Source organism: Melanerpes formicivorus, unplaced genomic scaffold (assembly GCF_026170545.1).
Source record: "Melanerpes formicivorus ecotype bairdi unplaced genomic scaffold, bMelFor1.0.p_v2 SCAF_24, whole genome shotgun sequence".
Lineage (NCBI taxonomy): Eukaryota > Metazoa > Chordata > Aves > Piciformes > Picidae > Melanerpes > Melanerpes formicivorus.
In genome coordinates this window covers 12,548,830-12,567,418 of record NW_027142376.1, presented here as the reverse complement: position 1 = coordinate 12,567,418, position 18,589 = coordinate 12,548,830, and the positions used below count along the sequence as shown (strand labels likewise).

The 18,589-nt window shown below is 40.4% G+C and overlaps 1 protein-coding gene across 3 annotated transcripts in view; it reads left to right on the top strand.

The window, feature by feature from the left end:
• Window positions 1–18,589, top strand: part of TOPAZ1 (testis and ovary specific TOPAZ 1) — a 43,448-nt gene that overhangs the window by 1,708 nt on the left and 23,151 nt on the right. The window contains exons 2-9 of one of the 3 annotated variants that reach the window (XM_068152936.1): window positions 1,302–1,439; window positions 2,034–3,744; window positions 8,156–8,223; window positions 10,954–11,084; window positions 13,006–13,064; window positions 15,259–15,374; window positions 16,382–16,464; window positions 17,962–18,102. In XM_068152936.1, the coding sequence (XP_068009037.1) occupies window positions 1,302–1,439; window positions 2,034–3,744; window positions 8,156–8,223; window positions 10,954–11,084; window positions 13,006–13,064; window positions 15,259–15,374; window positions 16,382–16,464; window positions 17,962–18,102 (2,447 nt within the window). Of the gene's footprint in view, window positions 1–1,301; window positions 3,745–8,155; window positions 8,224–10,953; window positions 11,085–13,005; window positions 13,065–15,258; window positions 15,375–16,381; window positions 16,465–17,961; window positions 18,103–18,589 lie in introns of all 3 variants that reach the window. The other 2 variants (XM_068152934.1, XM_068152935.1) reach the window with 2 other exon arrangements.

Genomic DNA, 18,589 nt, shown 5'->3' with positions numbered 1-18,589 from the left:
TATGCGTAGAAGGTCCTGTACAAGAGATACTAATTTCTTAAACTATATCTATTATTTGGTTATTGTTTTTAATATGTATCACAGTGCCTTGTTTTAGTGCTCACCTTTATAGGGTGTTGGATTTTGTTTTGAGAACTTTTCTGGGGTTTAGTTGCTATTCTCTGCAAGCTCCTAAAAAATACAGAAACAAAGATTGGGTTTTGATGTTTTAGAGAGTGTTGTATCAAACTGGAACTATTTTTGAAAGGGGTTTTAAAAAGTTTCTTCACAATAATTGTCTAGAAGACTATTCTTTTTTTACTTTTGAAGGGGGTACATTCAAACAGGAAATACTTGTTGTAGATTATTATTAATATCTAGAAACCATATTCTGAAAAACCTGAGGTATTAGAATTGTATCTTACTGTGAAAACTGAAGTCTAAAAATCCAAACATGCTGCTACTTCATTCTTGAGCCCATTCTTCAGACAAATTTTCAGATGCACAATTTTTACATAATCTGTTTGGTTTTAAGTAAAAAGTAGTACTTTATAAAAATGGAAGTGCTGTGGTTTTCCTGGATCTTGAATGGTCTAATGCATCTGGTTGGATTATATATCTGAGATAAACTGCTATGTCTTATGAACAAGCTTTCCTATTACTGAGAATTAACCGTGTAAACAAAAGATTTTAAGCCTGAGTGTATGAACAGAGTCTGCATTTTCTTGCCAGACTTGATGTAGTTTGGTTTCCACCTATGTGTTACATATACAGCTTCCAATGTCCTTGCTATACCTTAAGACTCTGTTCATCTTTGCATTTGTTTCTAAAGACAAAACCTCATTTAGTATCATAGTATCATTCAGGGTTGGAAGGGACCACAAGGATCATCTAGTTCCAACCCCCCTGCCATGGGCAGGGACACCCCACACTACATCAGGCTGGACAGAGCCTCATCCAGCCTGGGCTTAAACACCTCCAGGGATGGGGCCTCGACCACCTCCCTGGACAACCCATTCCAGGGTTTCACCACTCTCATGGTGAAGAACCTCCTCCTCACCTCCAGCCTGAACCTCCCCACCTCCAGCTTCATTCCATTCCCCCTAGTCCTATCACTACCTGAGATTTGTTACTGAGTCTGCTGATAGTGCTTATTTAAAAATGAAACTGATAAATCTTTCCAGAAATGTTTTAACCTTATACAGTGCCTTGCTATTTAGTAGCCTTGAATATTTTTCATTTGTTCACTTTATAACATACTGCTGTAGGGTAGTCTTCTTCCCTGAACACATTTTAATGACACTTCTTTGGTTTTTAATCAGCAAAGGAAGAGTTGAAAGCAGTGGAGCAAGACGTCAGTACACAGGCTGTGGAGAAGCTTCAGACAAATCAAAATGCATCAGAAGATTCCAAAGAAAAGGAGTATCACTACACTAAATCTCCTCCACTTGCTACATTAGGTGAGACTCAAAGCAAAAGCTTTTCATGTCATCCTGTGAGAAGAAAGTGTGGTGTATGGTGTGAAAAAGCAAACCCCAGAATTGATCAAATCAAGTGCTTGCAAAGTTTTAGTGGACCTATAGCTGAAAAAGTGAGAAATGTAGCTGCAGAATGTTATGCTGAATGTTGTGGAAATGCCCTAAACCATTGTGATAGGTTGCTCTGTGCAACACAGAAGAATCCATTTGTGAGATTAGAGGCTTGTAGTTACATCAATAAGTTTGTGAAATCTTCAGCTAATGGGACTACCAGCAGTTATAATTTAGGTGAACTCTTCCATGTAACCCAGGATAAAAGAAAACATGTTTTCCCTGATAGTACTGTAGAGCAGAGTGATGTGAAGTGCAGCACTAGTGAAATGCAAAATGAGAGATCACCTATAAAAGGTGGTTTATTCTTTAATAGAGAAAAGCATCAGAACAGAGAAGGGTGTTTTTCATGCTGTCAGAGTGAAAGCAGTAATAGTTTAAGGCAAAAAAAGCAGAAAATTGGTAGAAAGCCTAGAAAAAATATGAAAATCACTGAGAAATCAACAATGCAGAATATTTTCACAGGTGTGGTTAATGAATGCAGCCAGTGTGAACTACAAACAGAAGGAACAGTTGCCATGTCAAGCTCCTTTACAGTTTCAGGATTAAGTCCTAAAGAATTCACACTGTCAGCTTCATGTGGTCATACATCAGATCTTCCTGCAGGAAAGAAAACTCCTGACGTGCAAAAGACATCAATCTGGAAAAAGAGTGACACTGAAATACTTGCATTTGAGGGTGATTTTAAGAAGATGTCTGAGCTCTCTGTAATGGCAAAAGGAGAAAATTCAAACAATGTAGCACATCATTCTGCTGACTTGGATAGCCTGGGAGTGCTAGCTCAGGTTCATGAAGTTTCTCATTCTCACAAAAGCAGGCCATATGAAAAAAAGAAGAAAGGTAATAGGAAATTGCAGCTGTTGACCTGTCAAAGAGTGGTACCTATGACTGGCAAAAATATTTGGCCTTATGAATCTTGTGCCAGGACTTCTGCATGGGTTCACAAAAAACCCAGGCCCATCTCAGAAAGAAAAAGACTTTTAAGGGCTGACTTTGAAGAATCCCCTGATGAAAGCAGTGTTAAAGCTGTAGAGAAGAGTCCTGTGACTGGGCAATTAGGACACTTGGATTTGTATTCATCATCATCAGAAATTAACAAAGAATCTACATGTCAAATAACAGGTAGAAATAGTCTGACTTCACTTGAACCATCGGAATACTCTGCCACGGGTACTTATGAGACATCGAAAATGAGCCGTGAAAATACGGAATCACTGGTCGATCGTGATAAAAGTGCTGTGGCTTTTAACCAGGATGATGAACAAGATGTTAAGGCAACCTTGAAATTTGCAACAAAACTAAACAAACAAGAAAAAAGAACTGTAGCAAAAAGAAGCCTGTCTGTGACAGTCCAGGTTGATATGTCTAGAGCTGACACAACCGGAATGAACTGCAGCCGTAAAGTATCATTAGTGTCTGGTTTGAAGCCAATGAAAGTATTGAGCACTAGGAAACTGAAAAAATTCAAAACTCCTTCATGCAGAAACAAGCCTAAATCCAGAAAACTGGAATCTGCCCATTCATTTGAAAGAGAAACGTGTAGCCCACTAGAGGTTCTTGACAGCTCTAGTATTTCAAGAAGGCAGGAAACAGATGAAGAAACTTTTTTAGTAAATGCCAAGCAGGAACCTCTTCCTGTTGTGAGTTATGCTACATCTCCAGCTTCCATGAAGCAAAACGTAGATGACATTGACAGTGAGGGCTTTAAGCATGATTGTTCTGAAAACCTTTCAAATGAGATGCCTGCACTGCATGAGCATTTTTCTTCATATCCACATTCTTTTCTTGACAGACCACTAGAGCCTTCTGTGCTTGATTTCTGTGTTACTGAACATGTACTAAAACCTAATTTTCCTGATGCTTCTTGGAATACAGTCGACGACTGTATTGCGTTAGAAATAAATAGTGATGGCAAATCAAGAGGCAGTGTTCCACAACACAAAAGCCAAAATTTTCCAGATATCCTTGAAGCTTACAAAAAAGATGTTCTTGTTATTGATGTGATTCAGGATGACCCTGACCTTTTTGGAACCAAGAATGAAAAGGAGCTTGCACTTGAAAGTTGTCCTCTGGAGGCAGCCTATACTAGCATCTGCATTAAAGATGAAAAGCAGGATCGTGCGCCAGAGTATCCTGTTATCTCAGAAAATAGACAATCAGTAGGTGATCAATTGAGGTATGTATGTCATCTTTTTATTATAATAACCCTAAATATTCTTCTGTCAGTATACTTTGGTTGTAGTGGTCAGGCTTCCCTACAGAATTTCACTAATTTGGGAGTTGCTTTTAAGTGTAAAAATTTGATTAAACATGACAGTATTCAATGCAGTAAGTAAATTAATTTGAACTAGAATAACCTCTAAACTGAAGGAAAATATATCCTAAGGAATTTGTTTAGATCAAGTGAAGTGAAATATGAAGCTAATTACGAGTAATAGAATAGAATAATAAACCAGGTTGGAAGAGACCTTCAAGATCGTGTCCAACCCATCAACCAATCCAACCCACCTAAACAACTAACCCATGGCACCAAGCACCCCATCAAGTCTCCTCCTGAACACCTTCAATGATGGTGACTCCACCACCTCCCCAGGCAGCCCATTCCAATGGGCAATCACTCTTTGTGTATAGAACTTCTTCCTAACATCCAGCCTAAACCTCCCCTGGTGCAGCCTGAGATTGTGTCCTCTTGTTCTGATACTGGCTGCCTGGGAGAAGAGACCAACCTCTGCCTGTCTACAACCTCCCTTCATGTAGTTGTGGAGAGCAATAAGGTCACCCCTGAGTCTCCTCCTTTCCAGGCTAAGCAACCCCAGCTCCCTCAGTCTCTCCTCACAGGGCTGTGTTCCAAGCCCTTCACCAACTTTGTTGCCCTTCTCTGGACTCATTCCAGCAAGTCAACCTCCTTCCTAAACTGAGGGGCCCTTAATAATCAACATAGTACTTAAAAATATGTGACTTGAAGTAGCCTGACTTGAAATACCCTTTGAGGATAGTTTTTTAATTGTAAAGTGGTGGAATATTTACAAATATTTTTACTTTTTAAATGTAGCTTATCCTTTGGCTGGATCTGTATCACTACAGTAGTGTTCCATTCTGCCATTCTCCTTCCCTGCTTTTCTCTTACCCCAAGACATGAGTAGTTTTTGTATCTGTAATTTGACTAATTCATCATGGAGATTTATGGTCCTGCATCTGCAGCAGGTTCCTGATGTAAATTATTTGGCATTGATGTTTGTCTGTATTCTGAGATGCTAAAGTCACTGAAGGAGGAAGAGAAGTTTAAAATAGAAAGAAACTTCCATAAAAGGGATGGTAGTCCTTCATGGGATGAATTTACCAACTGTCTAGTCTGTTTTCTCACTAAGCTTTCATACTTCTGTTTGATAAATGAGTTTTAAGATTGCATTTTTCATCTTGCAAAGAAAAATGTAAAGCTTAAATAGAAATGGTACAAAATTTTCCTCTGATAATTAGTTTAGTTTTTATTGGCAGGGGTGTTTTAATTTTCTTCCTCTGCTCTTTCTGGGTGACTTTGTTATCCCTATTTTAGGGAATGTTTTACTTATTTTCAACATTGTACCATCTTGTAACTGCATTAGTTTCTAGTGCTTTTTTTAACTCTTTGCCCTCCTTATCCTTTCCCTTTCACTAAACCTATGTGCAAAAGAGGAAAGGAATCTTCTTTGAGGTGTTAAACAGTTTTTTTTGAGACATGAGACTATAAAATTTTCAGTTGTTAATAGAATACAACTTCTTCCAAAACAAGCCTCTGACGATCAAGGCAAGCCTTTGGTAGGAGCTTCCAACTTCTTAAGAAGCAGCCAGGCTGTATAATAGTGAATTTCTTAGAATGAGTATTCATTTTGTGTGAGTGTACATGACATACAGTACAGATATGGTTTCCAACTGACTGGTTTCCCAGGTGGCCAAGAAGGCAAATGGCATCTTGGCCTGCATCAGGAATAGTGTGGCCAGCAGGAGCAGGGAAGTCATTGTGCCCCTGTACTCTGCACTGGTTAGACCACACCTTGAGTACTATGTCCAGTTCTGGGCCCCTCAGTTTAAGAAGGACATTGAGACACTTGAACATGTCCAGAGAAATGCAATGAGGCTGGGGAGAGACCTTGAGCACAAGCCCTACGAGGAGAGGCTGAGGGAGCTGGGATTGTTTAGCCTGGAGAAGAGGAGGTGCAGGGGAGACCTTATTGCTGTCTACAACTACCTGAAGGGAGGTTGTAGCCAGGAGGGAGTTGGTCTCTTCTCTCAAGCAATCAGCCCCAGAACAAGAGGACACAGTCTCAATCTGTGCCAGGGGAAGTTCAGGCTCGAGGTGAGGAGAAAGTTCTTCACTGAGAGAATCATTCGGCATTGGAATATGCTGCCCGGGGAGGTGGTGGAGTCACCATCCCTGGAGGTGTTCAAGAGGGGATTGGACGTGGCACTTGGTGCCATGGTTTAGTCATGAGGTGTGTGGTGACAGGCTGGACTTGATGATCTTTGAGGTCTCTTCCAACCTTAGTGATTCTGTGGCTGTTGAGAGAGCTGTTGCACAGAATAGAAAACAAGAACTTCTGAGCCCTTTTACACTGATATCTTAGTTGTGTTTGTAAAGTTTGCTATTTATAAAAATGCTAACTGAACATTTTATTTGATCTTGTTAGGAACAAATAGTTTTTGCTATGTGTTTAGGCCCTTTCTTTACAAGAAATTATAAAGTGCTTCTGTAACTATTTCACACTACATAGTTAGCAGAATATGGTAAAGATTTGGAAGTGGCTTTTAACCTGAAGATTTCAGTCTCTTCCTGCTGTTAAAAGATTTTCAGTCTGAAGCAATGCTTATGAAGATGATAGCTTTCTGGAGCTCTCTGCACTGCAATTTCACAAAAAAGAAAGTCAGTGTTGTTATTGCAGGCAAAACCACTCATACTTTACATCTCAAATTAAATGCGAGAGAAGAAATAAGCCTACAGAGAGCCTGCCTCTAATAAAAATCCCTCACATCTCTGCAAACTCGTTGTAAGTTCTTATACTCAGAAGCAGAGTTTTCCATGTGTCTGTGCCTGAATATTTGTATACTTCCAAGTTAGGCAAGCTGGAGAACTTCCTCATTTCCACTAGGCTGTTTCAAATTTTCATTGCTCCATTTTATTATGAAGCTTGCTGTCACTATACCAGGTGTCATTCACCAGGTACAAGCTTCCACAATCTGTGATGATGATATTTTTTGTTTATATATTCTATATATATTTTAACAAGGCTTTCTACCTTCTGAGATTTTTGAAGGGGAAATACTCTCCCCCCCCCCGCCCCACAACTTACCTTTAAAATAGGTGAAGTATCTTTCTGTGAACAAATCTTTCTGTTCTCATTGAGATTCATTGTTGTACAAATTGTCTCAAATACAAAATTACTGTAAATCCCATTTTGTGGAAACTGATAAATCGACTCATTAGCATGGTGATTTGCTGTAGAGATTTCTCTTCTCAGTATTTTAGGCAAAGGTGAATGAGCTTTTACTGACATGTTTTTGGATTAGGAATGTCTTGGGCTTACATAATGTTTAGCGGTATCTGTAGGGACAGACATAAGAATAGAATAGAATTAACCAGGTTGGAAAATACCTTTGAGATCAAGTCCAACCTATCATCCAACACTATCTAATCAACTAAACCATGGCAGTAAGTGCCTCATCCAGTCTCGTCTTAAACACTTCAGTGATGGTGCCTCCCCCACCTCCCCAGCCAGCCCATTCCAATGGCCAGTCACTCCTTCTGTGAAGAATTTCTTCCTAACATCCAGCCTAAACCTCCCCTGGTACAGCTTGAGACTGTGTCCTCTTGTTCTGGTGCTGATTGCCTGGGAGAAGAGACCAGCCCCCACGTGGCTACAACCTCCCTTCAGATAGTTGTAGAGAGCACTAAGGTCTCCTCTGAGCCTCCTCCAGGCTAAGCAACTCCAGCTGCCTCAGCCTCTCTTCATAGGGTTTGTGCTCCAAACCCCTCCCCAGCTTCGTTGCCCTTCTCTGGACACATTCCAGCAAGTCAACCTCTTTCCTAAACTGAGGAGCCCAGAACTGGACACAGGACTCAAGGTGTGGCCTAACCAGTGCTGAGTACAGGTGCACAATGACTTCCCTGCTCCTGCTGGCCACACTATTCCTGATACAGGCCAGGATGCCATTGGCCTTCTTGGCCCCCTGGGCATACTGCTGGCTCATGCTCAGCCTACTATAAACCAGTACCCCCAGGTCCTTTTCTGCCTGGCTGCTCTCCAACCACTCTGACCCCAGCCTGTAGCACTGCATGGGGTTGTTGTGGCCAGTGTGTAGAACCTGGCACATGGATGTGTTAAATCTCATGGGGTTGGACTGTGCCTATCTGTCCAACCTGTCAAGGTCCCTCTGCACAGGGAAAGCCGAAAGAGAGATTTAAGAACAGTGTTCTAGATGTGTTGTGCATAAGGATTCTGTCCATAGATTACCGAGGACTTTATTACTGAGAACTTCCATTTTCCGTAACTGGTTAGTTTAAGTCTGGTTTAATGCAAGATAGAAATCTTAAATGCACTTTTTGTTTAAAACAGGCACATTGCTATTCAAGAATCTGGAATGTTAAATGATACTGAAAATTCCTGTGATTGGGCACTAAAAGGTAAGAATCTTTGGAGATTTTTTGAATGCATAATCAAGAGAAGAAAACTACAAAGATGTTCAGTAGCAAAACCCAGGCTCTTGGCTTTAAATGTCAGATGAGAACTTGTCAGCTCACTAGTGTCTTTTTATTGTAACAGTGATTTGTTTCTTAATGTTTATAAAATGGATGCCTTTTGAAATGGTACAAGCCTGAGCCTTAGAGGGAGCCTCTACTTCTCTAGGACTTGTCTGATGGTAGTATTAGGGGGTGGTGGTATGTTAGGTTTTGGTTGTGGGGGTTTTAACTTATCACTGATACAACAGGCTAGGAATTCTGTTAGTTAATGAGTGTACCCTCAGCAAGTTTGCTGATGGTACAAAGCTGAGGGGGGATGGCTGACACACTGCAAGGCTGTGATGCCCAACAAGATCTGGACAGGCTGGAGAACTGGGCAGATGTGAACTTCACAATGTTCAGTAAGGACAAGTGCAGAATCCTGCATCTGGGAAGGAACAATACCAGGCACCAGTACAGTTTAGAGGTTATCCTGCTGAAAAGCCCATCCATGAAGAAAGACGTTGGAGTCCTAGGGGACAGCAGTTTATTGGTAGGACAGACAAAAGTTCTATGAGGAGGAGTAGGGAGGGAGCACACAGGTAATGTAAAGAGCAAGTGTGGCCTGTCTAGTGGCATCTGTAGTACTGAGGTGATGGAAAGCAAACTTGGAAGCAAGTCCTGTACCTGTAACTTCTGTTTGTTGCATTCTTTGTGTATAATGAAATTTGAGGCTAGAAGTATTTTGTTATTACTTTTTTTGTAATTCAGATTTTTTTTTTTTAAAGGTTTAAGTCCTTCTTCATAGATCTAAAACTCAGGATCACATCAAACTCTTAGATCAATATGCACATGGTATCTTACTGCGATACATGACTTCCTAAAAAGATCCGTGCAGAACAAAAGGTTTTTGTCAATTACTGGCAATTTATGTATTTATCTAGAAATACGTATTACTTCTTTGCTGTCTCATGTTGTGAGGTCATGGCCACTTACTCTGTGGCTTCACAGTGTAAGAAGGGCAACAAATAGTACAGTACCACGTGGAAACGTTACGTATATTGTCTTGAAGCAGATGTGTTCAGTACTGATGACCATGCAAACACTAGTGACTGTGAGAGAAAAAAGCCTTTCCAAAATATAATCTGATTCTTTCTTCCTGTATCTGGACAATACAGTACATTTGAAATTCATTCATGTGAATCAATCAAATAGTGAATGTCTTTCCTATGTAGGCCTCTTCTATTGTAGGTAAACAGCTCCTTCAGAAAGCTGCAGTCAGGTGTTCTGTTCATTTCCTGTAGCAAAAGGGGATGAAAGGTCCTGATGCTGAATTCTCACTGACTTGACTGTATTACAGGACTTTGGAGTTTCTCACAGCTATGTATGGCTAATTCAGGGTTGCACTGGGTCATTACAATTAATTTGTCCCCTTCTCTAGCAAAGACTCTAGGAAAGACTGAGGGAGCTGGGGTTGCTCAGCCTGGAGAAGAGGAGACTCAGGGGTGACCTTATCACTCTCTACAACTAACAACTACCTGAAGGGAGGTTGTAGACAGGCAGATGATGGTCTCTTCTCCCAGCAGCCAGTACCAGAACAAGAGGACACAGTCTCAGGCTGCGCCAGGGGAGGTTTAGGCTGGATGTTAGGAAGAAGCTCTATTCAGAAAGAGTGATTGCCCATTGGAATGGGCTGCCCAGGGAGGTGGTGGAGTCGCCGTCATTGGAGGTGTTCAGGAGGAGACTCAGGGTACTTGGGGCCATGGGTTAGCTGTTTGGGTGGGTTGGATTGGTTGATGGGTTGGACACAATGATCTTGAAGGTCTCTTCCAACCTGGTTTGGTTTATTCTAAATAAAGGTTTATTCTAAACATGTCCAGAGAAGGGCAACGAGGCTGGGAAGAAGCCTTGAGCACAAGCCCTATGAGGAGAGGCTGAGGGAGCTGGGATTGTTTAACCTGCAGAAAAGGAGGCTCAGGGGAGACCTTATTGCTCTGCCTGAAGGGTGGTTGTAGCCAGGAGGTGGTTGTAGCCAGGAGGGGGTTATTTCTTCTCCCAGGCAACCAGCACCAGAACAAGAGGACACAGTCTCAAGCTGTGCCAGGGGATGTTTATGCTGGATGTTAGGAAGCAGTTCTTCACAGAGAGAGTTGTTAGCCATTGGAATGTGCTGCCCAGGGAGGTGGTGGAGTCACCATCCCTAGAGGTGTTCAGGAGGGGATTGGATGTGGCACTTGGTGCCATAGTTTGGTAGTCATGAGGTGTTGGGTGACAGGTTGGACTTGATGAGCTTTGAGGTCTCTTCCAACCTTATTGATTCTGTGATTCTGACTAAGTCTTTACTTGCTTAGCAAATTACCTGATGTATATTTGGCTTTGTTGGTAACTAAGCTTAACTGAATTTATTTCAAAAATACTGATTTCAGTATTGTATAAATCAACCTGTTGTACTGTTCTACAGGGACCATTACAGAACACTTGGATAGAACTTCAACTGCAGATTCAGTTCAGTATATAGTTGAAATGGTTCATGTTTAAAGGTGAAATAATTTTACATATAAACATGATATTTAGCAAGTCTTAGGTGTTCTTAAATGTCATTCATATGAAGGCTTTGTAATATTTATGAAATAAAAGACTTGTTGTTTTGTGGCATTGGGAAATGCCTCCAGTAATGTGTTTATTCATTTCCAGCTAAAGATACTGAAACCCACCAGTCCTCCAGAGGAAGCAGTCTTTTAGGAGGTGTTACTGAGGACTTTCTTGAAGATGGGAAATTGAGAGAGCTAGATGAATTTCTAAAGAGTTTTGATGTGGATGAAAAGGTATTGAGAAATCATGCTTCCTGTCACTAAAGAGTTTAAGAAATTAGTCCATGCAATTGGATAATTTTAGCTACTAATGCTGTTTTATCATTAACTCTTTTAATTTCCTGTAATAAAAATGATGGTGGTGTTTCAGAGATTATTACTGTGCTATGGACAATGTTTTGCTTGACAGAACTTGGTGGGGTTTTTTCACCTTGTCACTTACTATTCATCTTCAAAATTGAAATGAAACTAGATACTCTTACATCAGTTGTTAACAGCAATTCTGTGTTATCAGCTGTATGAAAATTACTGTTCCAATGAACACCTAAGAGCACTACTGTACATACCTAGTTTTAAAAGTTGGTGTTAGTGCATCTCACCACACAGTCTTAGAAGGGTGGGGGGGGGTGTTGGAAAGCTGGGGAGTTGTATAGACATCACACATCTGAGGAGGATGGTTCTGTGGCTCATTACTTGTACAGAAGGGTCATTAAGTTACCATACTGACATGCTGGCAGTTCAGAGGGATCATTAATGCATTTTCATGCTCACTGACTTTTATCTGACCTTTCTACTCTCTCCATCCTCCTTCCTCCAGATAACAAGTCTAAGTCTTCTAAGACTTGCTGAATTTTCATACTATTTAGTACTTTGACAATGGATTGGAATTTACATCTTTCTGCCACTCAGGCACGGCTCCTGACAGTATTTACTGTTTTCCTCTTCTTGCAAGAGTAAATAATGGTTTTAACTGGATAAGTTAAACTGTAAAATTCACATGGCTAAAAATTGGTACTTGACAAGGTAATCAAACAGTAGGGCATCAGTTTCCCTGGCAAAATCATTAATTGAAGGGAGAATAGAAACATTTTCTTCAGTAAATGGAATTAGGCTGCTAATCGCTGATGCTCAAAGTGAGCAGTGCAATTTTGGTGCCAGATCTCTTACAGAGGGTAAAAGAGTGTCAAATACTATAGGTTACTGGAGGTGTAGTGCTTGTTGCAATATTGCCAGATCAGTCACATAGGGGCTATGTCATAGAGCATCCTAACGTTTGCTTTTTTGTTGTTTGGCAATGGTAAATACATACAACTTCAAACTTAACCAAACTGAAGCCACAAAATACATGCTGCAGCCCATAACCTGTGCATGGGAAAACTAGCTGTGCAGCTGTGGGGAGGGAATGGAATGGCAGAACATGTGTATTCTACTTTTGGGGGGTTTGGGTTTTGGATGGCTTTGCCAGGTAGTAATACTGTGAGAAGGACAAAAACAAAACAGGGAGGAAAGCGTAAAAAATATTTTGGGAACTGATAAAGTGAACTTTGGAAATCTGTTGAGAGCATACCCATCTCTAATTCTTCAGCTGTCACAAATTTGTGGTGTAATATGAAGTTCAATTACTTCATGAATAATGGACAAAACAAAGCCAGGATTCCATGACTTTGTTCTGTACCAGTCCTTTCACATTCTCACCCCTAAACACATGAGGTAGTGTCATTTTCTCTTGTACCTTTGGGTTTTTTTCCAACTTAGATACCATGGTGCAGAACTGAGCAAAAGCCTTAGATTTCTCCTCAATACAGCTTTAAAGTTTCATTAATGGGATTTTTTGGTGGGTTTCTACACATCTGTCACACAGCTGAAGTTGAACAGTAGGCCTTAAAATTCCTTATCTTTGGGAGCAGCCTGAAGACAATCATCTCACCCATTTTCCAATTAAAAATCACTGTTTTAAAGATTACAGAGCATTAAAGGCAGTGCATCCACTGAAAGAGATGGTGTGTGAGGAACCCTACAGTCCAAGTTATATTTTTTAAGAGTAGGTTATCACACCTTCCAACAATCACCAACAATTTTAAGTCTGTAAAGTAAAGTGTAACAGGCTTAGTAGTGCTGTTCTATAAATGAAAGTACATTTTAAATATCTTCACAGTTGTTTGCAGATGGAGTGCCTGATATTAAGCATGAAAAAAAGGATGAAGCTGACAAAAGGTATACATACTGCATGTAAGCTGTGATGTTCCCTTGTTACCAAACAAATTAAATGTGGTGTTTTTACTGAAACACCATCAGTGTCTTAATTCAGTTTTTCTATGCTAGTGTGATTATGTGATGAGGAAAAGAAATATGGAAGTAATATAATTTCACTGTGCAAAGTACAAAACAAGTATGGTCATAGACTGACAGGACAACAGAGGTTATTTTGTCTTCTGGCTGGTGTTGAAATGTAACCATTTTATGCTAGTGTCTCATCTTGGCATTGCAGCGCAAGTACAGCATAAGATAGATTTCCAGCCATAACTGTGCTTACCAGAACTTAGGAAAAAAGAAACCAGTGAAACTTTCAGCCTTCCTTTGTTTCCCTTGGGACTTTCTAAACTGATGAAAGAATTGCAAAATCTCATTCAAATTCAGGCTGACAAAAGATGCTTATCAGCATGGCAGGTGGAGTTAAGAACATGTTTTACTCTTCTGCTAGCTTCCATCTAGCTCTGTTCACAGGGTTTATTGTCAGACTAAGAAACTTCCATTCAACATCTGCCTAGAAATGAAGCAGAATAAGACTGTAGAAAAAGTACACTTCACTGATGGAATACTGAAGTAATTAGAAGAGAAATAACAGATCTTTCAGAGTCCTTTTCACACTAATCAAGAAAACTTAGCTGGCATAGAAAAGATCATTGCTTTTTACCTGCACCAGTCACGTTTCTGTGACAGATTGGAAGTGTACCAGAAACCCGTTAAATGGAGAATACTGCATCTTTTCAGTAATTCAGTGGGGAGATCCAAGCTTGTCCTTCTGGTAAAACAAGTGTTTAAATTTACTTCTGTAGTACAAGTAGTTCTTCATACTCTACAGTAAGTAGATTATGCCGGATAAAATACATTTGTGAAGTGATACTGTGTTATTTCTCTTCTTGGATGAAATGCAGCACTCTGTGATTAGAGAGAAGACATTTATGCCTTCATTTGGAGTCAGTGTATCTTCTCTAGGCTTACCCAAAGATGTTATAGGTTGCAAAGTTTCATCTAGAGCAAACTCTGCTTCTAGTGAGGCTGCTACTTAATAAAATAAATTGATTGTAGAGCTATGTCGTTTACAGTTCCTTCCAAAATTCTGTGTAGTCTCATGTCCACATTAAAAAGCGAGCTGAAATTGTTATCCTGAAAGTAAACAGTTGCAGAAATCCTCTGGTGTCAGATTTGAGGCTGGCATCACAAGGAAGCATTACAAAAATTTGACATGGTAGCTTGAAAATTCTGAGTAACTAAATCTGTCAGTTCTTCCTCCCCCCAGTGACCAATACAATACATAATAATAAAGATTGATACTGGGGAATTTGGGTTTATTAGACAGAATTTATTTTCTGCCATGTCATTTCTATTTCAAACTCTATTAAAAGCAGCCTGCAACTTAGAAAAGATTTGAATTAACCTGGCTATGAGAAGACTTAAGTATCTAGGATGTCCCCCCTCATTAGGGGATAAGCAAATCTGTTTCTGTCTCCAAACATCAAGCAGGCTGAAATCGCCTTCGTACTGAACCTAGATTCTTAATTGAAGGGGAGAGGGGAGTAAGATCTCATGAAAAGAGATTTTTGGTTTTTTCCCATTTTGCTGTCAATATTTGCAGCTTATTTTGGAAAACATCATGTATCTGGGGTGTACATATTTGGGACTGTTTAGAATAGTCTTTAATTGGAGTTCCCTTTGAAATCGCCTACAATTTGTGCTGAGTAGAGTCAGTCGCTAGGAAAGATAACAGTTGCCTCTTCAAATGTAATTTCACAAGCTTTGTGGATTACTTCTTTGGCAAACATTACATAACAGACCACTGAAAAATAGATGTTTGTTCAGAGGTGGCAGAAATCATCTCAGTCATCCTGTCAGCTGTGATTCATGGATGCCTTTTCTACTTATTTACTGAATTTCGTTTAGTTACACTTTAGGACAGAATAATCTCAGCTAAGATTATAATAAGATTGGACCAAGCAAGGAGACTAATAAAAGTAAGGTTGCTGGGAGAGGTAGCTATTTAAATTTGCAGCAAGTTTTAAAGTATTGTGTAGATTGTTCCAAGAAATTCTTACCTTTTATCCACCTAATTCCGCTTTTTAGTCATTTAGTATATGGGAGAAGCATCCATTTAATGTGGTTAAACACATTTCTGTTTTTTAATACTCAGCAGTGACTGTAAATACAAAGATCTCGTGAGCTATCAGATGCTGTCAGGATTGCCCCAGTATGCACCAAAAGTAAATTACCTCAGTGAAGCTACAGTGATGAAACCCCGGACAAATGGTATCGTATGCTTGTACTGGTGAATCCTTCAGGACTTCTTTTTACATGGGTTTTATTTACCTATAAAATCTTCAGGAATTTCTTCAATTCCTCAAGGCACTGACTTGAATTTGTTTTAGTTGGCATACATAGAAGCAAAAATGGAAGCTTTTATATGGTAGGTTAATGAGATTTTTGGGATTGGTTGGGTTTTTTTTAGCAGAATCCTGTTTGGTAGGTTCAAATTATTACATTATATTTCTGGTTCCTATCCTGTGACACTGTTCAGAATGGCATGCAGGTTAAGAACCATGTATCTAGTGCAAATCTCTAGTAGAACATGCATCCTTATTGGATGTTCTTTAGTAGCTATAGTTTGTCAGAAAGGGCTAAGCACCCTGCCTTTTGAGTACTGAGGTCTTTCAAGGAACCTGAGGGGGGAGCACTAGAAAGCAAGGCATTCAAAACCTATTATTTCTCTTCAAATATGGAGCTGAAATTTTGCACTTTTATCTTCCATTAGCATTATTCATTTTTCAGAGAAAGAAGTCTGTTAACAATGATAATTAAAGTTCTAAACCCAAGTTTCACAGTTAGGAAACTTATATTTGGCTTAAGTTTGATACTGCACTCTTCAGTCCTGGAAAAGCAGTTTAAATGTATGGCTAGTGATGTGGGAATAAAAGATTACTGAGAAGTGATTTAGCTTTTCTTCCCTTTGAAGTTAAAACTTCTGGAGTTTTTTTATTCCATTTCTTTTCTTATCTCTGTAAGTTAGATTTGGAACCTTGGATGAAGTAGTGAAGTTTTTTACTCAGTTGTGCTTACTCTTGATGTTTGTGTAAAGTCTATTAGGATGATTAAGAAAACTAACTGGAATTACTGGGTTTAGATTGTATTCATCAAACGTTCATTAATCATTGCTGTGACTATAGTTGTAAAGGAAAATAAGATAAATGAGATCAGTTTGAGTCATTATGATTCATTTTATTGCATGACATATTTGTTGCCCTCATTGTGATGTTTAGATTACAGATTTTCAGGGAAAAGTTCTTTACTGCCATTGCAAAATTACGGAGATGAGCCATGGAAGATGGAACAAAATGCAATTGTAAGTTGTTAAATGCTTAATGTTTTCTGATCCTTTGGCAGGGATTTTGTAACGGGTATTCAGACATTTGCCTTGTCTGGAACTATATATCCTGTGTATGTTTGTGTTTCTACTACTCTGAAGATGTTATCACTGAGTAAACAGAATTTGTGAGAACAAAATTAATAACGAGGGCACAGCTGTTCACAGTGGAACTTTGTTGGTTTCCATTTCCATCTTAAGCAAAATCAGCCAATGGTTTTTTTGCTTTATTGTTTATGTAGAACTGAAGAACAGACAAGGTTTCGCAAGTTTAAGACAGACTGCATTACCCATTATGCTGGGTACTGAAAAAAAAAGGGTAAAGGAAATTGATGCCTCAGAGTTCTCAGGGTGTTGTGACAAAATCCTGCATGTATCTGGACCATCTGTCCGGACCTGGACCGACTGGACAGATGGGCAGAGGCCAACAGGATGGCATTCAACAAGTCCAAGTGCCAGGTGCTGCACTTTGGCCACAGCAACCCCATGCAGAGCTACAGGCTGGGGTCGGAGTGGCTGGAGATCTCCCAAACAGAGAGGGACCTGGGGGTGCTGATTGACAGCTGCCTAAACATGAGCCAGCAGTGTGCCCAGGTGGCCAAGAGGGCCAACGGCATCCTGGCCTGCATTAGGAATAGTGTGGCCAGCAGGAGCAGGGAAGTCATTGTGCCCCTGTACTCTGCATTGGTTTGGCTGCAACTTGAGTCCTGTGTCCAGTTCTGGGCCCCTCAGTTTAGGAAGGACATTGAGACACTTGAACGTGTCCAGAGAAGGGCAACAAGGCTGGGGAGAGGCCTTGAGCACAGCCCTGTTAGGAGAGGCTGAGGGAGCTGGGGTTGTTTAGCCTGCAGAAGAGGAGGTTTAGGTGTGACTTCATTGCCCTCTACAACTACCTGAAAGGTGGTTGTAGCCAGGAAGGGGTTGGTCTCTTCTCCCAGGCAACCAGCACCAGAACAAGGGGACACAGTCTCAAGCTGTGCCAGGGGAAGTTTAGGCTTGGGGTGAGGAGAAAGTTCTTCACCGAGCGAGTCATTCGTCATTGGAATGTGCTGCCCGGGGAGGTGGTGGAGTCACCATCCCTGGAGGTATTCAAGAGGAGATTGGACGTGGCACTTGGTGCTATGGTCTAGTCATGAGGTCTGTGGTGACAGGTTGGACTCGATGAGCCTCAAGGTCTCTTCCAACCTTAGTTATACTGTGATACCTTTCTAACTCATCTCTGTTATCTGTGGTCTACAAAGCAGATTTTTCTTGTGTTAGACACATGACAAGGGATTGATCTTGGTCTGCTTTGAAATGCTGCAAATACAGGATAGGCATGAGGATTCTTTCAAAGATTTCATTGTAGATCACCTCCTTTTTGCTTTTGTTTATAATTTGTACATGTTTCGATATTCTCAAAAAAGGTGAGCATTTTTTGCTGGACCAATACCATCAGTTGGGGATTTCTGCTTGTTTTATTTCATTCTATTTTAGGATTCTCATCATTCGGTCCAGCAGATCCTTGGGGCGATTGAATTGCCCCGTAAATACTGCAGATTTTATTTCATGACTTTGCGTGGATGTTCAAGAGCAAAATGCTGGTTTCGGCATGTTCCTGAGCAAGGGGATGAAAAGGTAGGACAGTAACGCGTTGTAGGTATGTGAACACTTTTAGAATGCAAAACAACAACTCTCTTTTCTTAATTTATATACAGAAAGAAAGGGACCTTCAGTGATTGGAGGATCAAAAAAACAAAAAAAGTTTAGAAATTCTTCCCCTGAAGATATTTTTTTTGATAGTAGAATTTTGAGCTAGTAGACTTCCTTGCCCAGGGAGGTGGTGGAGTCACAAAGGGCAACAAAGTTGGTGAGGGGCTTGGAACACAAGCCCTATGAGGAGAGGCTGAGGGAGCTGGGATTGCTTAGCCTGGAGAAGAGGAAACTCAGGGGTGACCTTATTGCTCTCTACAACTACCTGAAGGGAGGTTGTAGACAGGCAGAGGTTGGTCTCTTCTCCCAGGCAACCAGCACCAGAACAAGAGGACACAGTCTCAAGCTGCGCCACAGGAGGTTTAGGCTGGAGGTTAGAAGGAAGTTTTACACAGAGAGAGTGATTGCCCAT